The 16,590-nt window shown below is 42.5% G+C and overlaps 1 protein-coding gene across 11 annotated transcripts in view; it reads left to right on the top strand.

The window, feature by feature from the left end:
• The window catches only part of Dnah9 (dynein, axonemal, heavy chain 9), a 337,258-nt gene that overhangs the window by 133,504 nt on the left and 187,164 nt on the right, over positions 1–16,590 (top strand). For all 11 annotated transcript variants that reach the window (XR_003949434.1, XM_006533213.4, XM_017314522.2 and 8 more), the window contains 4 exons: positions 1,045–1,255; positions 5,617–5,744; positions 7,984–8,092; positions 9,795–9,942. Coding sequence is in view for 10 of the 11 variants with exons in the window: in XM_006533213.4 (XP_006533276.1) it covers positions 1,045–1,255; positions 5,617–5,744; positions 7,984–8,092; positions 9,795–9,942 (596 nt within the window). In the remaining variant the exon portion in view is untranslated. The remainder of the gene's footprint in view (positions 1–1,044; positions 1,256–5,616; positions 5,745–7,983; positions 8,093–9,794; positions 9,943–16,590) is intronic.

Here is a 16,590-nt window from a genome sequence, read left to right as displayed (position 1 = left end):
AATCACATCTGGGAAGGAAGCTTGAAAGGCTTGGCTAGGGCCAACTTTAGGAGTCTTTTATATCCATCTTCTCATGAGAATGAACCAGGTCTCATAGGGTATCACAAGAAACCCTATAACTAGCATCTATCTAAGTTACCTAAGCACCTCTGTCAGCCAATTAGTGAGCCAGAAAAGTAGCCACTCTGATCTTGTCGATTGCTGGGATACAGAAAGGGCACGTGTAAGCTCAAGGCGGAGACATGGAAATTAGCATCAGTGAGCAGCATGAATGTCTGTGTGGGTGGAAATGTACATATTGGGGGATGAGAGATGAGAATGGAGTTTGGTTTGAGGCAGATTGCCTAAGGGATTTCTAAACCAGTCTAAGGATTTAGGGCTGTATCTCCAGTATTTTAGGTAGCCATTGAAGGAGCAGACAATGGCAGGAGCGTGACTGTCTACAAGTCTGTTCTTTTGAACTTTAATTTAGTGTCTGACTGTCATCTGCATAGTGGTTTGATGCTACCGCTTTCTCCATGGTGTTTTCTGTCTCCATCCTCCCTAAATCACCCAGCCATCTACATCATATTCTATATTGTACTGCAAACCTTTTTGTATGCTGTTATACTCCTGACCCCATGTCTCCCAATATATCTTTCCTGTGCATCCTCTGGGCAAACTCCTATTTGTGTATGGAACCCTGGTTCAAATGCCCTACTCTCTTTAAACCTTTCCTTATTCTTGTAGTCTTCAAGATCAGTGATTCCCACACACTTCATAAATACCTGTGTTATGTTTCCCCTATGTACTATGATTTTCCAATATGACTTTCTTCCCTATCAGACTATGGCAGCAATTGGGATGCCCCTCACCTAGCAGCTTCTTAGAAGTTAGCCACTGATACTCACATGCACAAATGAGGGAACTGTGACACTCCTCCATTTGGTGATGAACACTCCCATTGTTCCATGGTTTACTCTGAGCCTCACTTTACACACCAGCCTTGCTCACAGCAGAGTGGGCGTGATAACCTGTCCCTCCCACTGCTTTTCCCCCTCCCAGGTGGTCCAGCTGGAGGAGCTGCTAGCTGTAAGGCACTCTGTGTTCGTGGTGGGCGGTGCTGGTACCGGGAAGTCACAGGTACTGAGGTCTTTACACAAGACCTATCAGATCATGAGACGTCGCCCTGTGTGGACTGACCTCAACCCCAAAGCTGTCACAAATGATGAACTCTTTGGCATCATCAATCCAGCCACTCGAGAATGGAAGGATGGTAAGAATGAGATACTCCTAGGCAAAGTCTTTTCTGTCTATAGAGTTCTAGTCGGGCTCAAAGGTCAAGAGGTGAACTGCAGAGAAGAGGATGCTGAGCTGGTTGTGGGGACCACCAAAGATGATTAGGGGAGCATCAAAAAGGAAGAAGCCACTTTGGGCTGGGAGGAGAACCCTGGCTTTCCAGATGTCCCTCCCCTAAGAACTCTTCTAGCCCCATCTTGTAAAGGTCCTTAAATTAACCCAGAGTGGCTGCATTGCCTCATATAGATTCAAGGGATATGCAAGAAAGGGAAGCTTGTGGCTCATTCTCAAAGAAGTGGTACCTGCCAGCATCCCAGAAAGGAACCCTCCCCACTACAGCCACTGCCCTGGTAGTGATAGAAAGATGCCTGCTGTGTCACAGTGTCTGAATCTAGTGCCTGGTGATAACCGCTCTATCCTAGAAGGGCTTGTAGTCTAATGTTGTCCTCCATAGAGATGCAGAGAATTCCAAACTCACAAACCCTGTGGTCTGGGTGAGGAGATATCACTCTCCCCTAATTGTTCAATGTCTGACTTCATCAGAGTCAAACTGTCTGAATTTCTTTAATTTAGGAGTTTTCGCCAAAGGCCCAGAACAAGGAAAGCTAATGAGCTGCTTCTCTGGGTTTTATTTCCCTGTTAGTGATGTTTTTCTTCTTGTTGCTATTACTGCTGTGCCTCTTGTGTTTTGTTTCCCTTTGCTACTCTGTATCGGTGTATAAGAGTTCACATATTCATATGTATACACATAACAGAAGCCCTAAAAACAACTCTGTTTATGATACATTATGTGTTTTGCTAATGCTGTCTCCTATCATGTTTCTATAGAACTTTATGCTGTAACTTATCATGCATTTTTTTAAAGGAAATTATGTGTGTTTCACTCTTTTAGCAGCTGGGATTCCTGTTCATTTATAACTCTGTCTAATTTTCAGCTGCACATATAAGATCATAAATTTGGTCAATAAGGATTCTTTTACATTCATGTTTTTTAACCCATCTGGAATTTATCTGGGGGCTTAGTAAGAGGCAATGTAGAAAAATCAGCTTTACTTCCTTCCAGATGGGCAATTGATTCTGCCAGTACCATTTATTAAAGAGGCCATTCTTTCTATCTGAGTCTAAATGCCAGCTTGGTGTATATTAAATCCTATGCACGCTGAGCTCCTCCTACTCCAGGCTCCCCAGTCTGTCCACTCTCAACTTTTCCTGTTCCTAAGCTAGTTTCATTCCATGTCAGATGCAGCCATTCTGAGGCATATTTTACAGTCTGATGAGGCAAACTGGCTCTCATAATTCTATTATAATTTTTGGAATGCTCTCAGACACTTGTTTATTTCGTATTAATTTTGAGCTTGATAAGTTAATTCAACACTTTAAACATTGCTGTAATGCCGATTAAAACTATATTTAATTTATACATTATGCTTGGAAAACTTGCAGAAACAATATTGTAATCAAGATTCTGTAATCAGTAAATAGGACAATTTCAAGGCAAATGGCATATAGCCCTTTAGAGTTTTTTTTTTTTTTTTAGAATTTGCTAAAAATATAGTGTGCTATTTTCTATACCCCTTTTCAAAATCCATAGAGAGAAAAGGAAGTGTACACACAGAAGAATCCTCAATATATCACTGAATTAAAAATGATACATAGTTTTCAACTTTGCATTCCATAAATAGAAAATATTTCTTTCTTGCTAGGTTCATGGAATAGTTTTAAAAGTTTAAAATTCAGCTAACTTCAGAGAAACATATTGAATTCCAAAGTCTCATGTTATAGGCCACATTCTCTGATAATGCAACTGAATTATAATTAACTAGCAAGAAAATAACCCCAAACGATCTCCTACTTGAAAATCAAGAAATAGGTTCTCTAACCATGAATCATGAAGGTGATCAAGGTGAGACCCATCAAAGAACCATTGAGTGCGACAGCTTACACAGAATCCAGAGGGTCTTTTGAATATTCAGCTCCAAAGCCTATTAAACTCTATCAAGAAAATAAACTGGGGGGAAAAAAGGAAATTGTTATCCCCGCTGAGCAATTAACCTAAACCTGAGGGAAATGAAACTAATGAAGATAAAATCTGAAATTATTCAGAAGGAAACAAATCAAACAATCAAAAACAAACAGATAAAATTACACTGAGTATTGCTTTTGGGGCTTTTTTAATATCAATAAGTTTCTTGCGAGCATTCTTGGTGGGGAAACAGTGTATATTGTATGTGCATGTGTGCATGTATATGCATGTGTGAGGTTGTGTGCTTGTGTGAGGGTGTGTGTATGTGTACACAAAGAGGCACGACAGGCCTAGGGAAATAGCTCAGTCTTTAAAAGTACTTGACTTGTGAATGCCAAGAGCCAAGCTCATAACCCACATTTTAAAGGCCTTGCAGTGTCACTTGCCTATAAATCTAGTGCTGCAGAAAAGGAGACTGCTCTGGGCCTCACTATCACCTAACCGTGCTTACTTAAGAAGCCCCAGGCCTGCTGGGCAGTGGTGGTACACGCCTTTAATCCCAGCACTTGGGAGGCAGGGACAAGCAGATTTCTGAGTTCAAAGCCAGCTTGGTCTACAAAGTGAGTTCCAGGACAATCAGGGCTACACAGAGAAACCCTGTCTCGAAAAAAAAAAAAAAAAAACAACAAAACAACAACAACAACAAACAACAAACAAAACAACAACAACAAAAGAAGCTCCAGGTCTGTGAGGGGCCTTGTCTCAAGGAAAGCTAAAAGGATAGCACCTAAGAAGAAGACCCAAGGCTCTCCTGTGTTCTCCATACACATCTGCACATGTATGACATGCTCTAAGAATTTTAGAAACTATTATTAAGCAGTAGAAACAAGATTTAAGAAGAATGTTTTGGCAGATGACATAAGATCTGAGATAGATACTCCTGAGAAAGATGGAAATTAGCCACCATCGGCCCATAGCAAGTAAGGAGCTTGAGTAAATGAGTGGAGATTAACATGTACAGGTAGAAGAGAGGCAAGAACAAATAATTTTTGAACCATAAGATGACGGCTCAGAAATCATTTTGTGGATCCAGAATAAGTTCAATACCAGCTTTTATGTAGAACTAAAGGAAAAAAAATCATGATCTTATGGCTGTAGGTGTGAAAATTCTAAATCAAGTAACCATAAATAGAATCCAACAGTCTCAAAAGAGTTCTCGAGTACAGGCCAGACAATTGGTTTTATAAAACGGCGATGAAATGCACTGATAAAGTAAAAGAGAAATTAATTTGATTGATAGATACTAAAAGTTCCATAGCTGCTTCCATAGCAGAAAGTTCTAAGTGAAATGGGATCTGATGGACCCTTCCCCCAATATGGTACACACTGTACCTAAAGCCCTCAGGAAGAGCAGCCCTCCCTGATGACTATGCATATCCTCCTCCTTAGGGAGGGGAGCCAGTCAGGGGAGCCTCTTCTCATCATTATTCAGGCCTGCTCCAGCGGCTCAGAGACTGCGATGAGGCAGGGGAGAAGAAGCATATGGTGCAAACCCGAAAAATAAAAAGAGAAAAAGTTTGAGTTTTTTAATTCTGCAGCTTGACAGTAAGAAAAATCCAGAAGACATTATTGGGGGAAAAAAATCACTGGAATTAATAAGATAATTTATTAAACATAATTGAACATAAAATATGTAAACTTTGGTAGCTTTTCTCTCTACTAGCAATAGCTAGCAAAAAGTGAAAACCACAAAGAAAACCCCATTCAAATCAATGTCAAAAATATGAAATATTCAGGAATATTTTGGCCAATGCAATAGGTGTTTTAAACTATATCATTTTAGTATTGGTGCATAAGACAATATCTGAATTAATCTTTTAGAGAGAGACCCTATTATATAGTAGGAGAATTTACTATACAAATCAATCCTACCCAAACTAATGTATAGATCCCCAGGTAATGAGTGAGGTAGTGAGAGTGAAAGAAATTGTCTCCAAAAGCCCATCATGAACCCGATTTGCTAAGGCTGGGATTACAAAGCTCAGAAACTTCACCTCAAAAAACGTGGTGTAACTCTCGTGTGATGTGATCACTTGCTGAAATGACTTGCTGGGTCCTTTGGAACTTAAAACTCTGAACCATCAAGAAGGCCGCTACCGATCTGTCCTCACTGCCAAGCTGTCACTAGTCTGGTACACAGAAAACGTGCCTCGGGAATGGGGGTCAGGTACCAGGTAAAGCAAGATACAAAGCTGGGTCTGTCCTGTCTCGTCGGCTTGCACCTCCAGAGTGTAGTAGCCGATGCAAGGAAGCTGTGTTAAGAGAAGGAGGGTTGGTGCTGGAGTGGAAAAGCAGCTGTCTGTGATTCCTTTCAGGACTGTTCTCTTCCATCATGAGAGAGCTTGCCATCATCTCTCATGATGGGCCCAAGTGGATCTTACTGGATGGCGATATAGACCCGATGTGGATAGAGTCTCTGAACACAGTCATGGATGATAACAAGGTATCATGCTGGGGGCGGCATGTTATCCATGGTCATCTCTGGGGTGTGGGGAGACCCCCATGCAATGTTCCCCTGAGAAGCCAAATTTCCAGTGTGACAGCACACCTGGAAACCCTGATTCCACATGAAGGCCAGCCTAGCATAAGCAGCTGTCGATGTCTTCAGTAAAATCCCCCAGCACTTACCTGTCCCCACTCTGACCTGCTTAAGAGGCCTTGCTAGTGCCCACCCCAATTTTGGTGTGGTTCTCATGACTTTCAGAATCTCCTGTCTGTGGATTCATTTAATATTTAGAGCTGAGAAAAATGTTAGTCATCCATTCAAATCTTTTTTGTAATTCATTTCCCCTTAATAAATAAGGGAACTAAATATGAGAAACATCTCGAGTCTGTCAAATACCCTATGGGATGATAAATGCATATCCCCAGAGAGTAAATGTTATTTCTTACAGTGGAATCTAACTGCAACTCAGTAAAATGACTGTTATGCTGGGAGCTGCTTCTACACTTGTTTAAAAACCATGTCCAGATTGGAAATGTTCAAATGACTCCAGATTCATAGAATCATTAGAATAAATGCATAGCTTCCCAGCGGGGCTGCTGAGAAGGAAGAGCAGAAGTATAACGCAGAAGTCTCTTTCTTTTTATAGTTTTATTATTCCAATATGGTCTGGTTCATTCAAATCATCAGCATCAATTTGCAGTGTTTAAATAACATTTTTTTTTCAGATTCACTGAGGTGCAAGGGTGAGGGAAGAAAGGATACAAAAGAATGGAGAGAGGGGATTGGATTGTTAGAGAAAACATTCGTGTGTGAGAGCACATACTTGTAACCCTCAAGAGGCAGAAGCAGGAGGATCTTGAATTCTAGAGCACCTTGGTTACATAGTGAGTTTGAGGCCAGCCTGGGCTACATAGTAATACTATGGTGGGTAGAAGGGTAGTGAGAACCAGTCCTGTCCATGTTTCATGCTCTGTGCCAGAATACTGGAGACTGAAAAGGATATTTATTTGGCTCACAATTCTAAGAGAATGGAAGTCTAAGATCAAGGGACCATACCTCATGGAGGCTTTCTAGCCAGGTAATCCTGTGTAATCCCAAGAAGAAAGAATGTGGAGTAAGGAAGCCATGGAGCAGTGGGGAGCAGGCCTTGAGCAAAAGTAGGTTCAAGCTGCATCCAAACCCTGGAAATCTCACCCTAAGATGGACAGGAGGACGATTGCTCCCCCTCTGCCCCATGGCTTGCATATCCTGCTGAGTGTAGCCTATGCCCCACCTTTACTCACAGTAGGATGTCATGTATCCCAGTAGCCAGGTTAAACTTTCTCTCTTCATAAGGTAATTCCCAGCAGCCCCTGGAATCCCTCCATGTGCTAATGAGGCATCCCGAAGCACCCTAGCCATGTCCAATGTTATACACTCACCCTGAAAGCCCCTACTCACTCCCCAAAAGTTTAAATAGCCTTAGTTTCTCCCACCCCCATTAAAATGAGCTGTCTCACTGAAGCTGCCTCCCAAGAGTCTCTTCTCATCATGTTCACTGATGCCTGTGATCACTTACCTACCTGCCATCATGCCTTGCTTTCTCTCCCAGGATCTACCAGTCTCCATCTTAGTCTGATCACAGGGCTACAGGTGAGAAAGCTGGGCCTGAATGGCAGGAGAAGGACAAGAGAAAGCAAAGGGTAGAATTCAGACTTGAGCCCATATTTCAGCATTAATCCATATACCCAGATGGAAACCTCCAGGTCTAACCAACTCTAAAATTCTACGTCTTAGGGCGTTTGAGGAACATATTCAAAGTGTAGCATATCCACATCCCCAGCTGACAAGAGCCCATCAAACCCCATTAGCTACCACTATATTTGTATTAGCTACTTCTTTTTCTCTGTGGCTAAACACCTGACAGAAGAACCTTAAGGGAGAAAGAACTGATTTGCATCAGTTTCATCATGGTGGAAAGACACAATAAGAGCAAACACATGGGGCTGGGGCCTCACATCTTGGCAGATGGGATGCAGAACATGGGACTGGAAATAGCACCCTACTGTAACCCTCACAGGTTACATCAATGACCCACCTCCACCAGGTAGACCCCAAGTCCCAAGGGTTCCATAACCTCCCAACAGCACTGTGAGCTGACAATTATTGTTCCCATGAGCCTATGGGCCATTTTAGTTTCAAACCATGACAGAACCACGGCTTCCTCCTAAGCGATTATCCCTTCTGTGGATTGCAGGTACTGACCCTGGCAAGCAACGAGAGAATCCCCCTTAACCCCACAATGCGTCTTCTTTTCGAGATCAGCCACCTGCGCACAGCCACACCAGCAACCGTCTCCAGAGCAGGTATGGCTGAGCTGTGAAGTCAAACGGCTCCATTGAGGAATGTGCTTAAGGATGCACATTGGCTTTGTCATGTGTTGAAGGAAGCTCCAGACAAGAGCTACAAACCTGATCCTTCAAACTCTAGCCAAGTTCTCAACCCTTAAACCATGCCCACATGAGCAAAAAGGCACCATGAGATTTAGGCCACCCACGTGGCCTTGTACCTTCAGGAAAAGTGTTTTGTCTAAGGAAGGGGGAATAGCCCCTGATCTGTACAACTCTACACACATGGGAATGTCTTGAGTTGGACGAGATCCAGACCAGGTCTGGCCTCCTTGTCAGTGGAGACAGGCATCATCGCTGCTTCTCATTAACTCCTCATGGCAAATGGCAGTGTGATACTACCTCTCCCCTGTCTGCACCCACTCAATTTATTAGCAGAGACTAGAGGATAAAAGGGGGCCTTTTTGATGAGATGTTCAGGCTGAAGGTAGGAAGATACAGTTACTAGGATCTTACTGAAAAACAGAGCAGCCGGGCGTAGTGGCCCACGCCTTTAATCCTAGCACTCAGGAGGCAGAGGCAGGTGGATTTCTGAGTTCGAGGCCAGCCTGGTCTACAAAGTGAGTTCTAGGACAGGCAGGGCTATACAGAGAAACCCTGTCTCAAAAAAACAAACAAACAAAAACAGAGCAGAGCATGAGAACCATAAGGATGGGCATATTGATGGCTGCCATCATGGTGAGAGGTTACACTTGGATTCACAAAACTAACAAGAAGTCTACATTAAATGTGTGACAATTTATATATCATGGATATCTCACTATAACTACTCAAAGCTTTTATAAAATAATATAAAAGAATAAATAACAAAGAAACCAAACTTTATGATCTCAGACATAATGGCAGATGTTCTCTGAATAGCCACACTGAAGTTGGTGAACATGGGGCTGGAGAGCAGGTGGCGTCCCTTCTCTGTTCATTTTCCAGGGTGGCTGTGACAGGTGTAACACATTATATACACTTGGTAGCCTTGGAAACAGCAAAAGTGTATTTGCTCATGTTTCCATTAAGTTAAACATACACAATTAAGGACAATAAGGCTGGGCTCCCTCCAGAGGCTCTTGGGAGCATTAACCCTTGTATCTCTAAGCTCAGGCAGCCCTTAGCCTATGCACTTGGCACTCCAGCTTTCTTTCTCTCTCTCTCTCTCTCTCTCTCTCTCTCTCTCTCTCTCTCTCTCTCTCTCTCTCTCCCTCTCTCCCTTGTAGTTACATTGACAAATGTCCCATCTAGATAATCTTTGACAATCTCCTTTTAAGATCTTCAGCTTTGTTATATCCAGAAATGGCCTTTGGTAAATACTGCAAATTTGAGAGTGTGCAGCAATTAAGATGTGGACATATCCTTAGGGGACCTCCACTTCCCTCACTGGGCCAACATCCCATTCACATGTTCTGACAACCATTACTGATTAATACCAGGTTTCTTTTCTCATATCTAGACTTTTCCCCAGGTTCTAATCCATCACTCTTCTCCATTCATCCTTTGATTTGGCATTGGTCCTCAGCAGCAAATCCATGTGCATCTCTGACCTAGGCAAAGACCCAGGTCCCCGTCCAGTCTTCTGCACATTTTTCATACTGAGAAGTGGTCTTTATTGTATGAAGAATCTACTGACATGCATGGAATATTCACTTAACCACATGTCCTGTGTACTCAGGGATCCTGTACATAAACCCTGCAGACCTGGGATGGAACCCTCCAGTAAGCAGCTGGATTGATCAGAGAGAAGTCCAGACTGAGAGAGCCAACTTGACCATCCTGTTTGACAAATATCTTCCTACCTGCTTGGACACCCTCAGAACCAGGTAGGTCAAGAAACAGGAAAAAAATTTACATCAGTAAAGTCATAAAGAACTTTCTGGCTCACAGTTGAAACCCTGCTGATGTTCTGTCCTGTTCTTAAAACCAGAGCCCTCTAGACACAGCAGTTGGCAGAGGGAAACACACATTAGGATGGCCATATGATGCCTGTTATCAACCAGATAGAAACGGAGGAGAGGGAAGAAGGGGGTTGGCTTAAAGTGCTTTTCCTAAGAGCCACATGGTTCTGTCTATGGGAGACAAATGTCTATAATAGCTGACAGCCATCCTGGGCCCAGAGCCTTCGACTTACAGAGCAGGCAGCTGGCCCTCCAACTAAACTAGGTGAAAAGGATAAAATTTTCAAGGATGTAGACCTATATCCTGTTCATGACTGTGTAATCCTGAGGGATCTAATGTGATAGGTCACTTGACCAGTCCTGCCAAGGCTAGATTCAGGGAGTTTGCTTTTACTCTAACCACCAGCATTAGTCAGGTTTTCATTCCTGCAAAAGAGAAACACCCTAGATAACTAATTTGTGAAGAAGGAAGATTTTCCTTGGCTCCAGATCTGCAGCTTTAGTCCATAATCGGTTGACCCTGTTTTAAGGGTGTCTGTAGAGACACATGGGCAGCGCATGTGTCAGAGCCAAAGCATTCATCTCACATCTGGGAAGTAAAAGAAAGAAGGAACAAATCAGACTGCCATATCTTTGCAAAATCACATCTGCAGTCACCAAAAGGCCCCACTAATCCCCTCTTCTTAAAGGCTCCACTCCTCCCAATTGCACTAAATTGGAGCCCGAGCTACTAACACATTGGTGCTAGGAGACATTCAAGATCCAAACTATAGCACCACCTGTCACTTAAACAAAAGACTAATTATGCTTGACTAAGCAAAGAACTATTAAAGCAAGAATAGGACATAGGTCAACAGAGAGGCTCCCAAGTTTAAAGCCTACTTCTCTCTCACTTATAATTTATTGGCTGGTATATGCATTTATGCTTCATTTGATGCATTATTCTGTAGCCCCGGGACCTATCACCATAATTTGGCCAAGAATGACGATCAGAGACAATATTGATAAGGCCCACTACTCAATATCTATTTCATCAGTGGCCTGATTCTAGTTGCTTACAAAGACAGAGGCAGTGGGGAGGGAGATTTCAACAGGAGGCAAAGTCACGGGGAACCCAGACACTCTTACTCTATATACCCTACCCTACCCCCACTCAAAAAAGCACATACACCCCCATTAACAATGCATTCTTTATACCCAGAAATGGAGCTGTAGCCAACTAGTTGAGATAGTGGTATATTTTAGATATTTAACTAAATACTGATTCTGATGTACTTTCTGTTGGGTGTTGTCTTCGTGACTACTTTCCACTTCTGAAGCCTTTGAAAAGCATTCAGCATTCAGCCTCTGGTGGCTCTGTGTGCTGCATCCTTCATATATGATGTATCTCTGGAAGCAAGCAGACCCTGGGAGGGGCAGTAGTGTCTCAAGCAAGCAAGCAAACAAACACCTTATGCAGCTATAGTACCGAAGGAGAATGAGGTGGTAGCAAGATGGGCTGGTATTGTATGACACAAGCTTTCCTTGAGAGACACAATACACATGTCCTAGATAGGAAGCCTGTAAGAAACCAAAGTATGGATGCCACCAGAGCAATGAGTTTTATTAGGGTTACTTTCAGGAATATGAGTGAGACATTACTTATAGAAGCAGAAATGACTCAAAGACAGCAGTATCATCAAAGCCCATCCCAACATGGGCAACAGCTCACAAAAGCTGGGAAGGACCTTGAGGACACTGCCCAGCCTGCAGGCAGTTCAACAGGTTGGAGAGTGGCCCTTCCAAGTGACTTAGTTGGTCTAAACCTTCTCCAGGTATCTAGACTCATTTCTGCTTCTTCCAGGCAGCTAGTCTGGTCTCAGAGTCGTCTTTGCAGCTTGGCCTGTTTTACAGTGACTCTCAGCAGTCTTTCCTGTTTATATACTATTGTAGATGGAGGGACCTATGGAATATGGTCAGTCTAGGGGTTTCTTGAGTTGTTTATCTTGTACCTTAAAAAACTTCCCTACAGGATAGAATGTTTCAGTCTCCAAGAAAACTGCTGTACAACAGCTGTTCCCTCTTCTTTTAGTTTCTGCATGGACCCTAGGTGTACCAACACATATAAAAAATTGTTTGATTTGCTGCATATATTCATTATACATGATACTGTGTCACAAAAAGACATTGCCATGCAATTACATATGTTGTACCCTCAGTGGATATCCTTCATACCCATCAGTCCTCTTTGTTCTCCCGGAAAAGTTTCACTTTTGTTTCCCCATCATGAATGCATACATGCTCTTACATGTTTATATAAAATCTAGGAATTGCAAATGAAAAATTATAGTTGTCCTTCTGTGACCAGCTTCATTTTCTTAATATAATCATTTCTTAATACAAATAGCATTCATTTACCTACAAATGGCACAACTTCATTCCTTTGTATGACAGGAGAAAAAAATATGTGTATGTGTATGTATATGTGTGTGTGTGTGTGTGTGTGTGTGTGTGTGTGTGTGTATAAAATCACATTTTTCCATCCATCCTTGCTGAACAACAGGTTGAGTCTATACTTCAGCTATTGTGGATAGTGCTTCAACTCTGTGATATGTAGACTTGGATACCTTCCAGTAAGTACCCAGGCATAGTATTGTTGGGTCATATGGTAGGTTGTTGTTAGTATTTTTAGAGGTTCACATAGTAATATCCATAGTAGACTGTTTTCTACATTGTGTGTTTCAATACAGACTTAATTTTTTCTAGTTCTGAGACAAATGTCATTAGAACGTTTATAGATATTACACCGAATAAGTAGATTACTTCTGTAACACATTCACAATGTTAACTATTTTCATCCATGAGTACTGATAGCCTTTACAGCTTCTGATATCTTGTTTGGTTTCTTTCCTAGATATTCCATGTTCTCCTTATAGAGGTCTTTTGCTTCCTTAGTTTGGTTAGGTTAAGGATTATTTTTGAAGAAATTATGAACACAAGTGTTTCCCATATTTCTTTCTTGGCATGCTGGTTATGGGTATTTAGAAAGGATATTAGTTTTGATAATATTTTATACTTATTTAAGAATTTCATGTAATATTTTCCAATCATATTTATTTCACCCTCTTTGAACTCCTCTCAGATCCATGTCTCTGATCTGCCACGGGTAATAAACTTGACAAAAGCTGATGCTTCCTCTCCCAGCAGCTACCAAATACCAATAGCTCCTCACCCAGGTCAGGGCTTTTCTCCAACCTCCTTTCCTCCAGGCTGTGTTTTTGTCTGGCCTAAGCTCATGTTAGTCTTGTGTATGTAGTCATGGTTATTTTAAATTCATACTTTCAACCACCCCGCATATCAAAAACCAAACAAACAACCAAACAAACAACAAAACAAATGCTTGTTTCTTATAGCTGCCTACTATCTCTGGCTCTCATAATCTTTCTACACCTCCCACCCCTTCTGCTATTGTCGGGTTTGCTCTCGACCTGCAAGAACAACACGACCACCAGTCCTTCTAACAACAGTTTATTCAGCAAACTTCAGTCTTCATCTCTCTCACTTCATCTTTTTCCTCATCTATCTCCCCCGAACCCCGGGCCTCTCACTCTTATATACTCTCAGTCCCCATCCACTCACAGCAGGCCACGTCACCTCACCAGGCACACAGCTTCAGCCAATCAGGGCGGCAGGGGCATGTCTCCACCAAATATGGACTTGTTTAAACCACCAGCATCATGGTGCACCTGTGCAGCTCTCACGATGGTTGTGGCTTATTTTCAGGTGTATGAGGAAGTCAGGTGCAAGTCATAAGACTTAGCTGCAGTCACTGGCGCCTTCTTGGGACTGCTGCCACACCCGCTCCTCTCATGCTATGACCCCTTAGCCTTTCAGGGAGATGTACAGACTTCTAGTTTATGGCTTAACACACCACAGTCTCTTATTCTTTGCCACTGAACAGGAGTGAGGCTCTGGGTTACTCACCATCTACCACAAGAATCTTCTCGAGTGAGAATTGAGAGATGCACTAATCTAATCTATGGGTACAGCAATGAGTCATAGGAGTTGTTTGGAAACTGTGTCTGTTTAGCAGAATGTTAGTAGGTTTTCTCCTAGGGCCTATGACCTATCTAGTCACAGATCCTTTGCCCCAGTATGATTCTGATTTTGTATATTAGTTTTTATAAAAATATGAATCATATCCAAGAGTTTCCTTAGGGAGTTGTTATATCATCTACACATGAGGATACTCTGACTTCTTTTCCCAATCATATTTCTTTCATTTACTCTAGCTAAGACTTCAAGTGCTATCCTGAGCAAGTGTGGACACCCAACCTGCCTTAACCCTGACTTAAAAAGGAATGCTTTGAGGTTTACCCACTTACTGTGATGTTGGCTATAGGCATTTTGATATGCAGATGTTGTTATTTGGAGATGTATTTCTTTTGTTCCCAGTGTTTTCAAAGCTTTTATTATGAAGACACTTGAATTTTGTCCAAAGCTGATTTTGCATCTTCTGGCAAGGTCACATGCAAAGTTGGCATTAGGTATAAAGCAAAGGAGGGATCAATGTGGAAGAGATAGCTGGGTGGGGAGAGAGCATGATTTTAGTCTGTTATACTCTGTGGGCTCCAAATCTTAAGTCCTTCAGTATTCCTTCCCAGGCACCCAGACACTGGCCACACCTCTTGGTGGGCTTCAAGAATCTGGTAGTAACACTGGCTCTTCCCCAGGCAGTCCTTCCTCATGTTGTCCACACCACTTATTCCTCTGCAGTCTCTGGCTCTGATTATGTTTCCACCTCACTGACTACCATGCATGTCTCTGACTTGTGGTTTCTTCCCAGCAGTCTAAAACAATTCTAGACCAGGTTCACTATAGCATCCTATGACACTTGTTCTGAGTCTCTCGAGAACTGGCTTGCAGATGGCCTTGTGCCACCCAACCACCAGCTCAGCATGGGTCTTTGTAAGATGGCTTTTCACAGCTGCTCCCCTACAGTGCTAAGAAGAGAGGATTCTCCCAGTATGGCTCCTCTTCCTGCTATTACAACACACTCTGGTAGACTCACTAAAACATCTGTTTCAAAAAGTGTGGTACAGACTTCCTGAGGCTCTTCGCCTTAAGCTGTGCCTACTGCTGCCTGCTGTTGGCACTCTCTCTTACTAGGGGATGGAAAACTCCCTAACATGCCAAGATCCCTCTGAGAGAATGTGTAACTTTCCCCTGCTTTATAAATTTCCCCAGGTGATTTGCTATTAAAGCTATATGTATTGGAAGCATGCCACCCATCTCTTCTGAGCTGTTATCAAACTTCTCCCAGTTTATTCCCTGAAGATACTGGCAGCCTGCGTGTCACTGATCATCTGAGAGCTCATGTAGTAAGGGTCTTTGGTATAATTCATTCAATAAGGTTTAACTATAAATCAACTTTAGGATCCCTGCAAAACTGTTTCATAGAGCTGGTTCCTCTCCTGCCCTTGAGTAAGATCTAGGTGTGAGATAGGTATGGTCCCACAAGTGTATAATTGTGAAACTGAGGAAGGTGTGGTGAGATTGAGTTACAAGACTGGTACAAGATTGAGTTACTTGCCAAAATGACTGCCTCAAACAAACAAATACTTACAAAAGATTGGAGTCAATGGTTGCAGGGCTTCAGGTCATTCTTTGGTAATAAATATTTGTATACTCACTTCTAGTTACACACACACACACACACACACACACACACACACACACACCATATGTGCATGCAGCAGTGTACTGAAAACTTAAAGAACCAGACCTTATTTACGATGGGGACTTCTGATTTAGAAGCACTGCTCCATGGTGAGGAAGGGCAGTGTTCATCTTCGGTTCTTTCCCATCTGTAAAAGCACCGTCTCATCCCTCGGAGCTGAAAGAAGATAGTGCAAAGAGAAAGGGGACATGTCACTTGGCTGGAACTGTGTAGCCATGGCTACTATAACTATAGCTCTCAAAATCTAACTCCTTCCTTTGGGACACGTGGGAGCTCCTTGTAGACCTCCTCATCACTAGCATCTCCTGTCTACTCTTCTTGAAAGATATGTGTCCAACTCATTTATCTAGTGATGTGCTATTGGTCACACAAAATTCTGCAAGGTGATTCTATAGCCTACAAACAGCCCCGCATACATGTGGATCTCACTGGAAACCCCAAAACCTTTTCCTCTCCCTTGCTTTGACAAACTGGAGCGCAGGATGCCTCAGCAGAAACCTCTCTACAAATGATCTCAAATCCACGAGCCCCTTGTGTTTCTCAGACATCAGAATTTCCAGCTCAGAGCAACCCAACTGAAGCCTGTTCCCTGCTTTCCCCTCAGGAAAAACCCTCGCCTCCCTGTGGGACATAGTGTATCTGCCGAAAACCAAAGTTCTCACTGAAATCACTTTGACCCTCAATACCACTAAGAAGGCCAGAGGTCAGAGTTGCTAGTTGGTCCCACCTGGGTTGTCTGGAATTGCATTTTGTAGTAGAGAGGCAACTGGTATCTTTTATTCTGGCGCCTTATCCAATATAGAGACAGAGATGATGACATTTTATTATTCTGTCACAAGTATGTATTGAACAAG

This window comes from Mus musculus, chromosome 11, assembly GCF_000001635.26.
Source record: "Mus musculus strain C57BL/6J chromosome 11, GRCm38.p6 C57BL/6J".
Classification (NCBI taxonomy): domain Eukaryota; kingdom Metazoa; phylum Chordata; class Mammalia; order Rodentia; family Muridae; genus Mus; species Mus musculus.
Note: the sequence above shows the minus strand (reverse complement) of the source record. Positions and strands in the feature narration are given on the sequence as shown.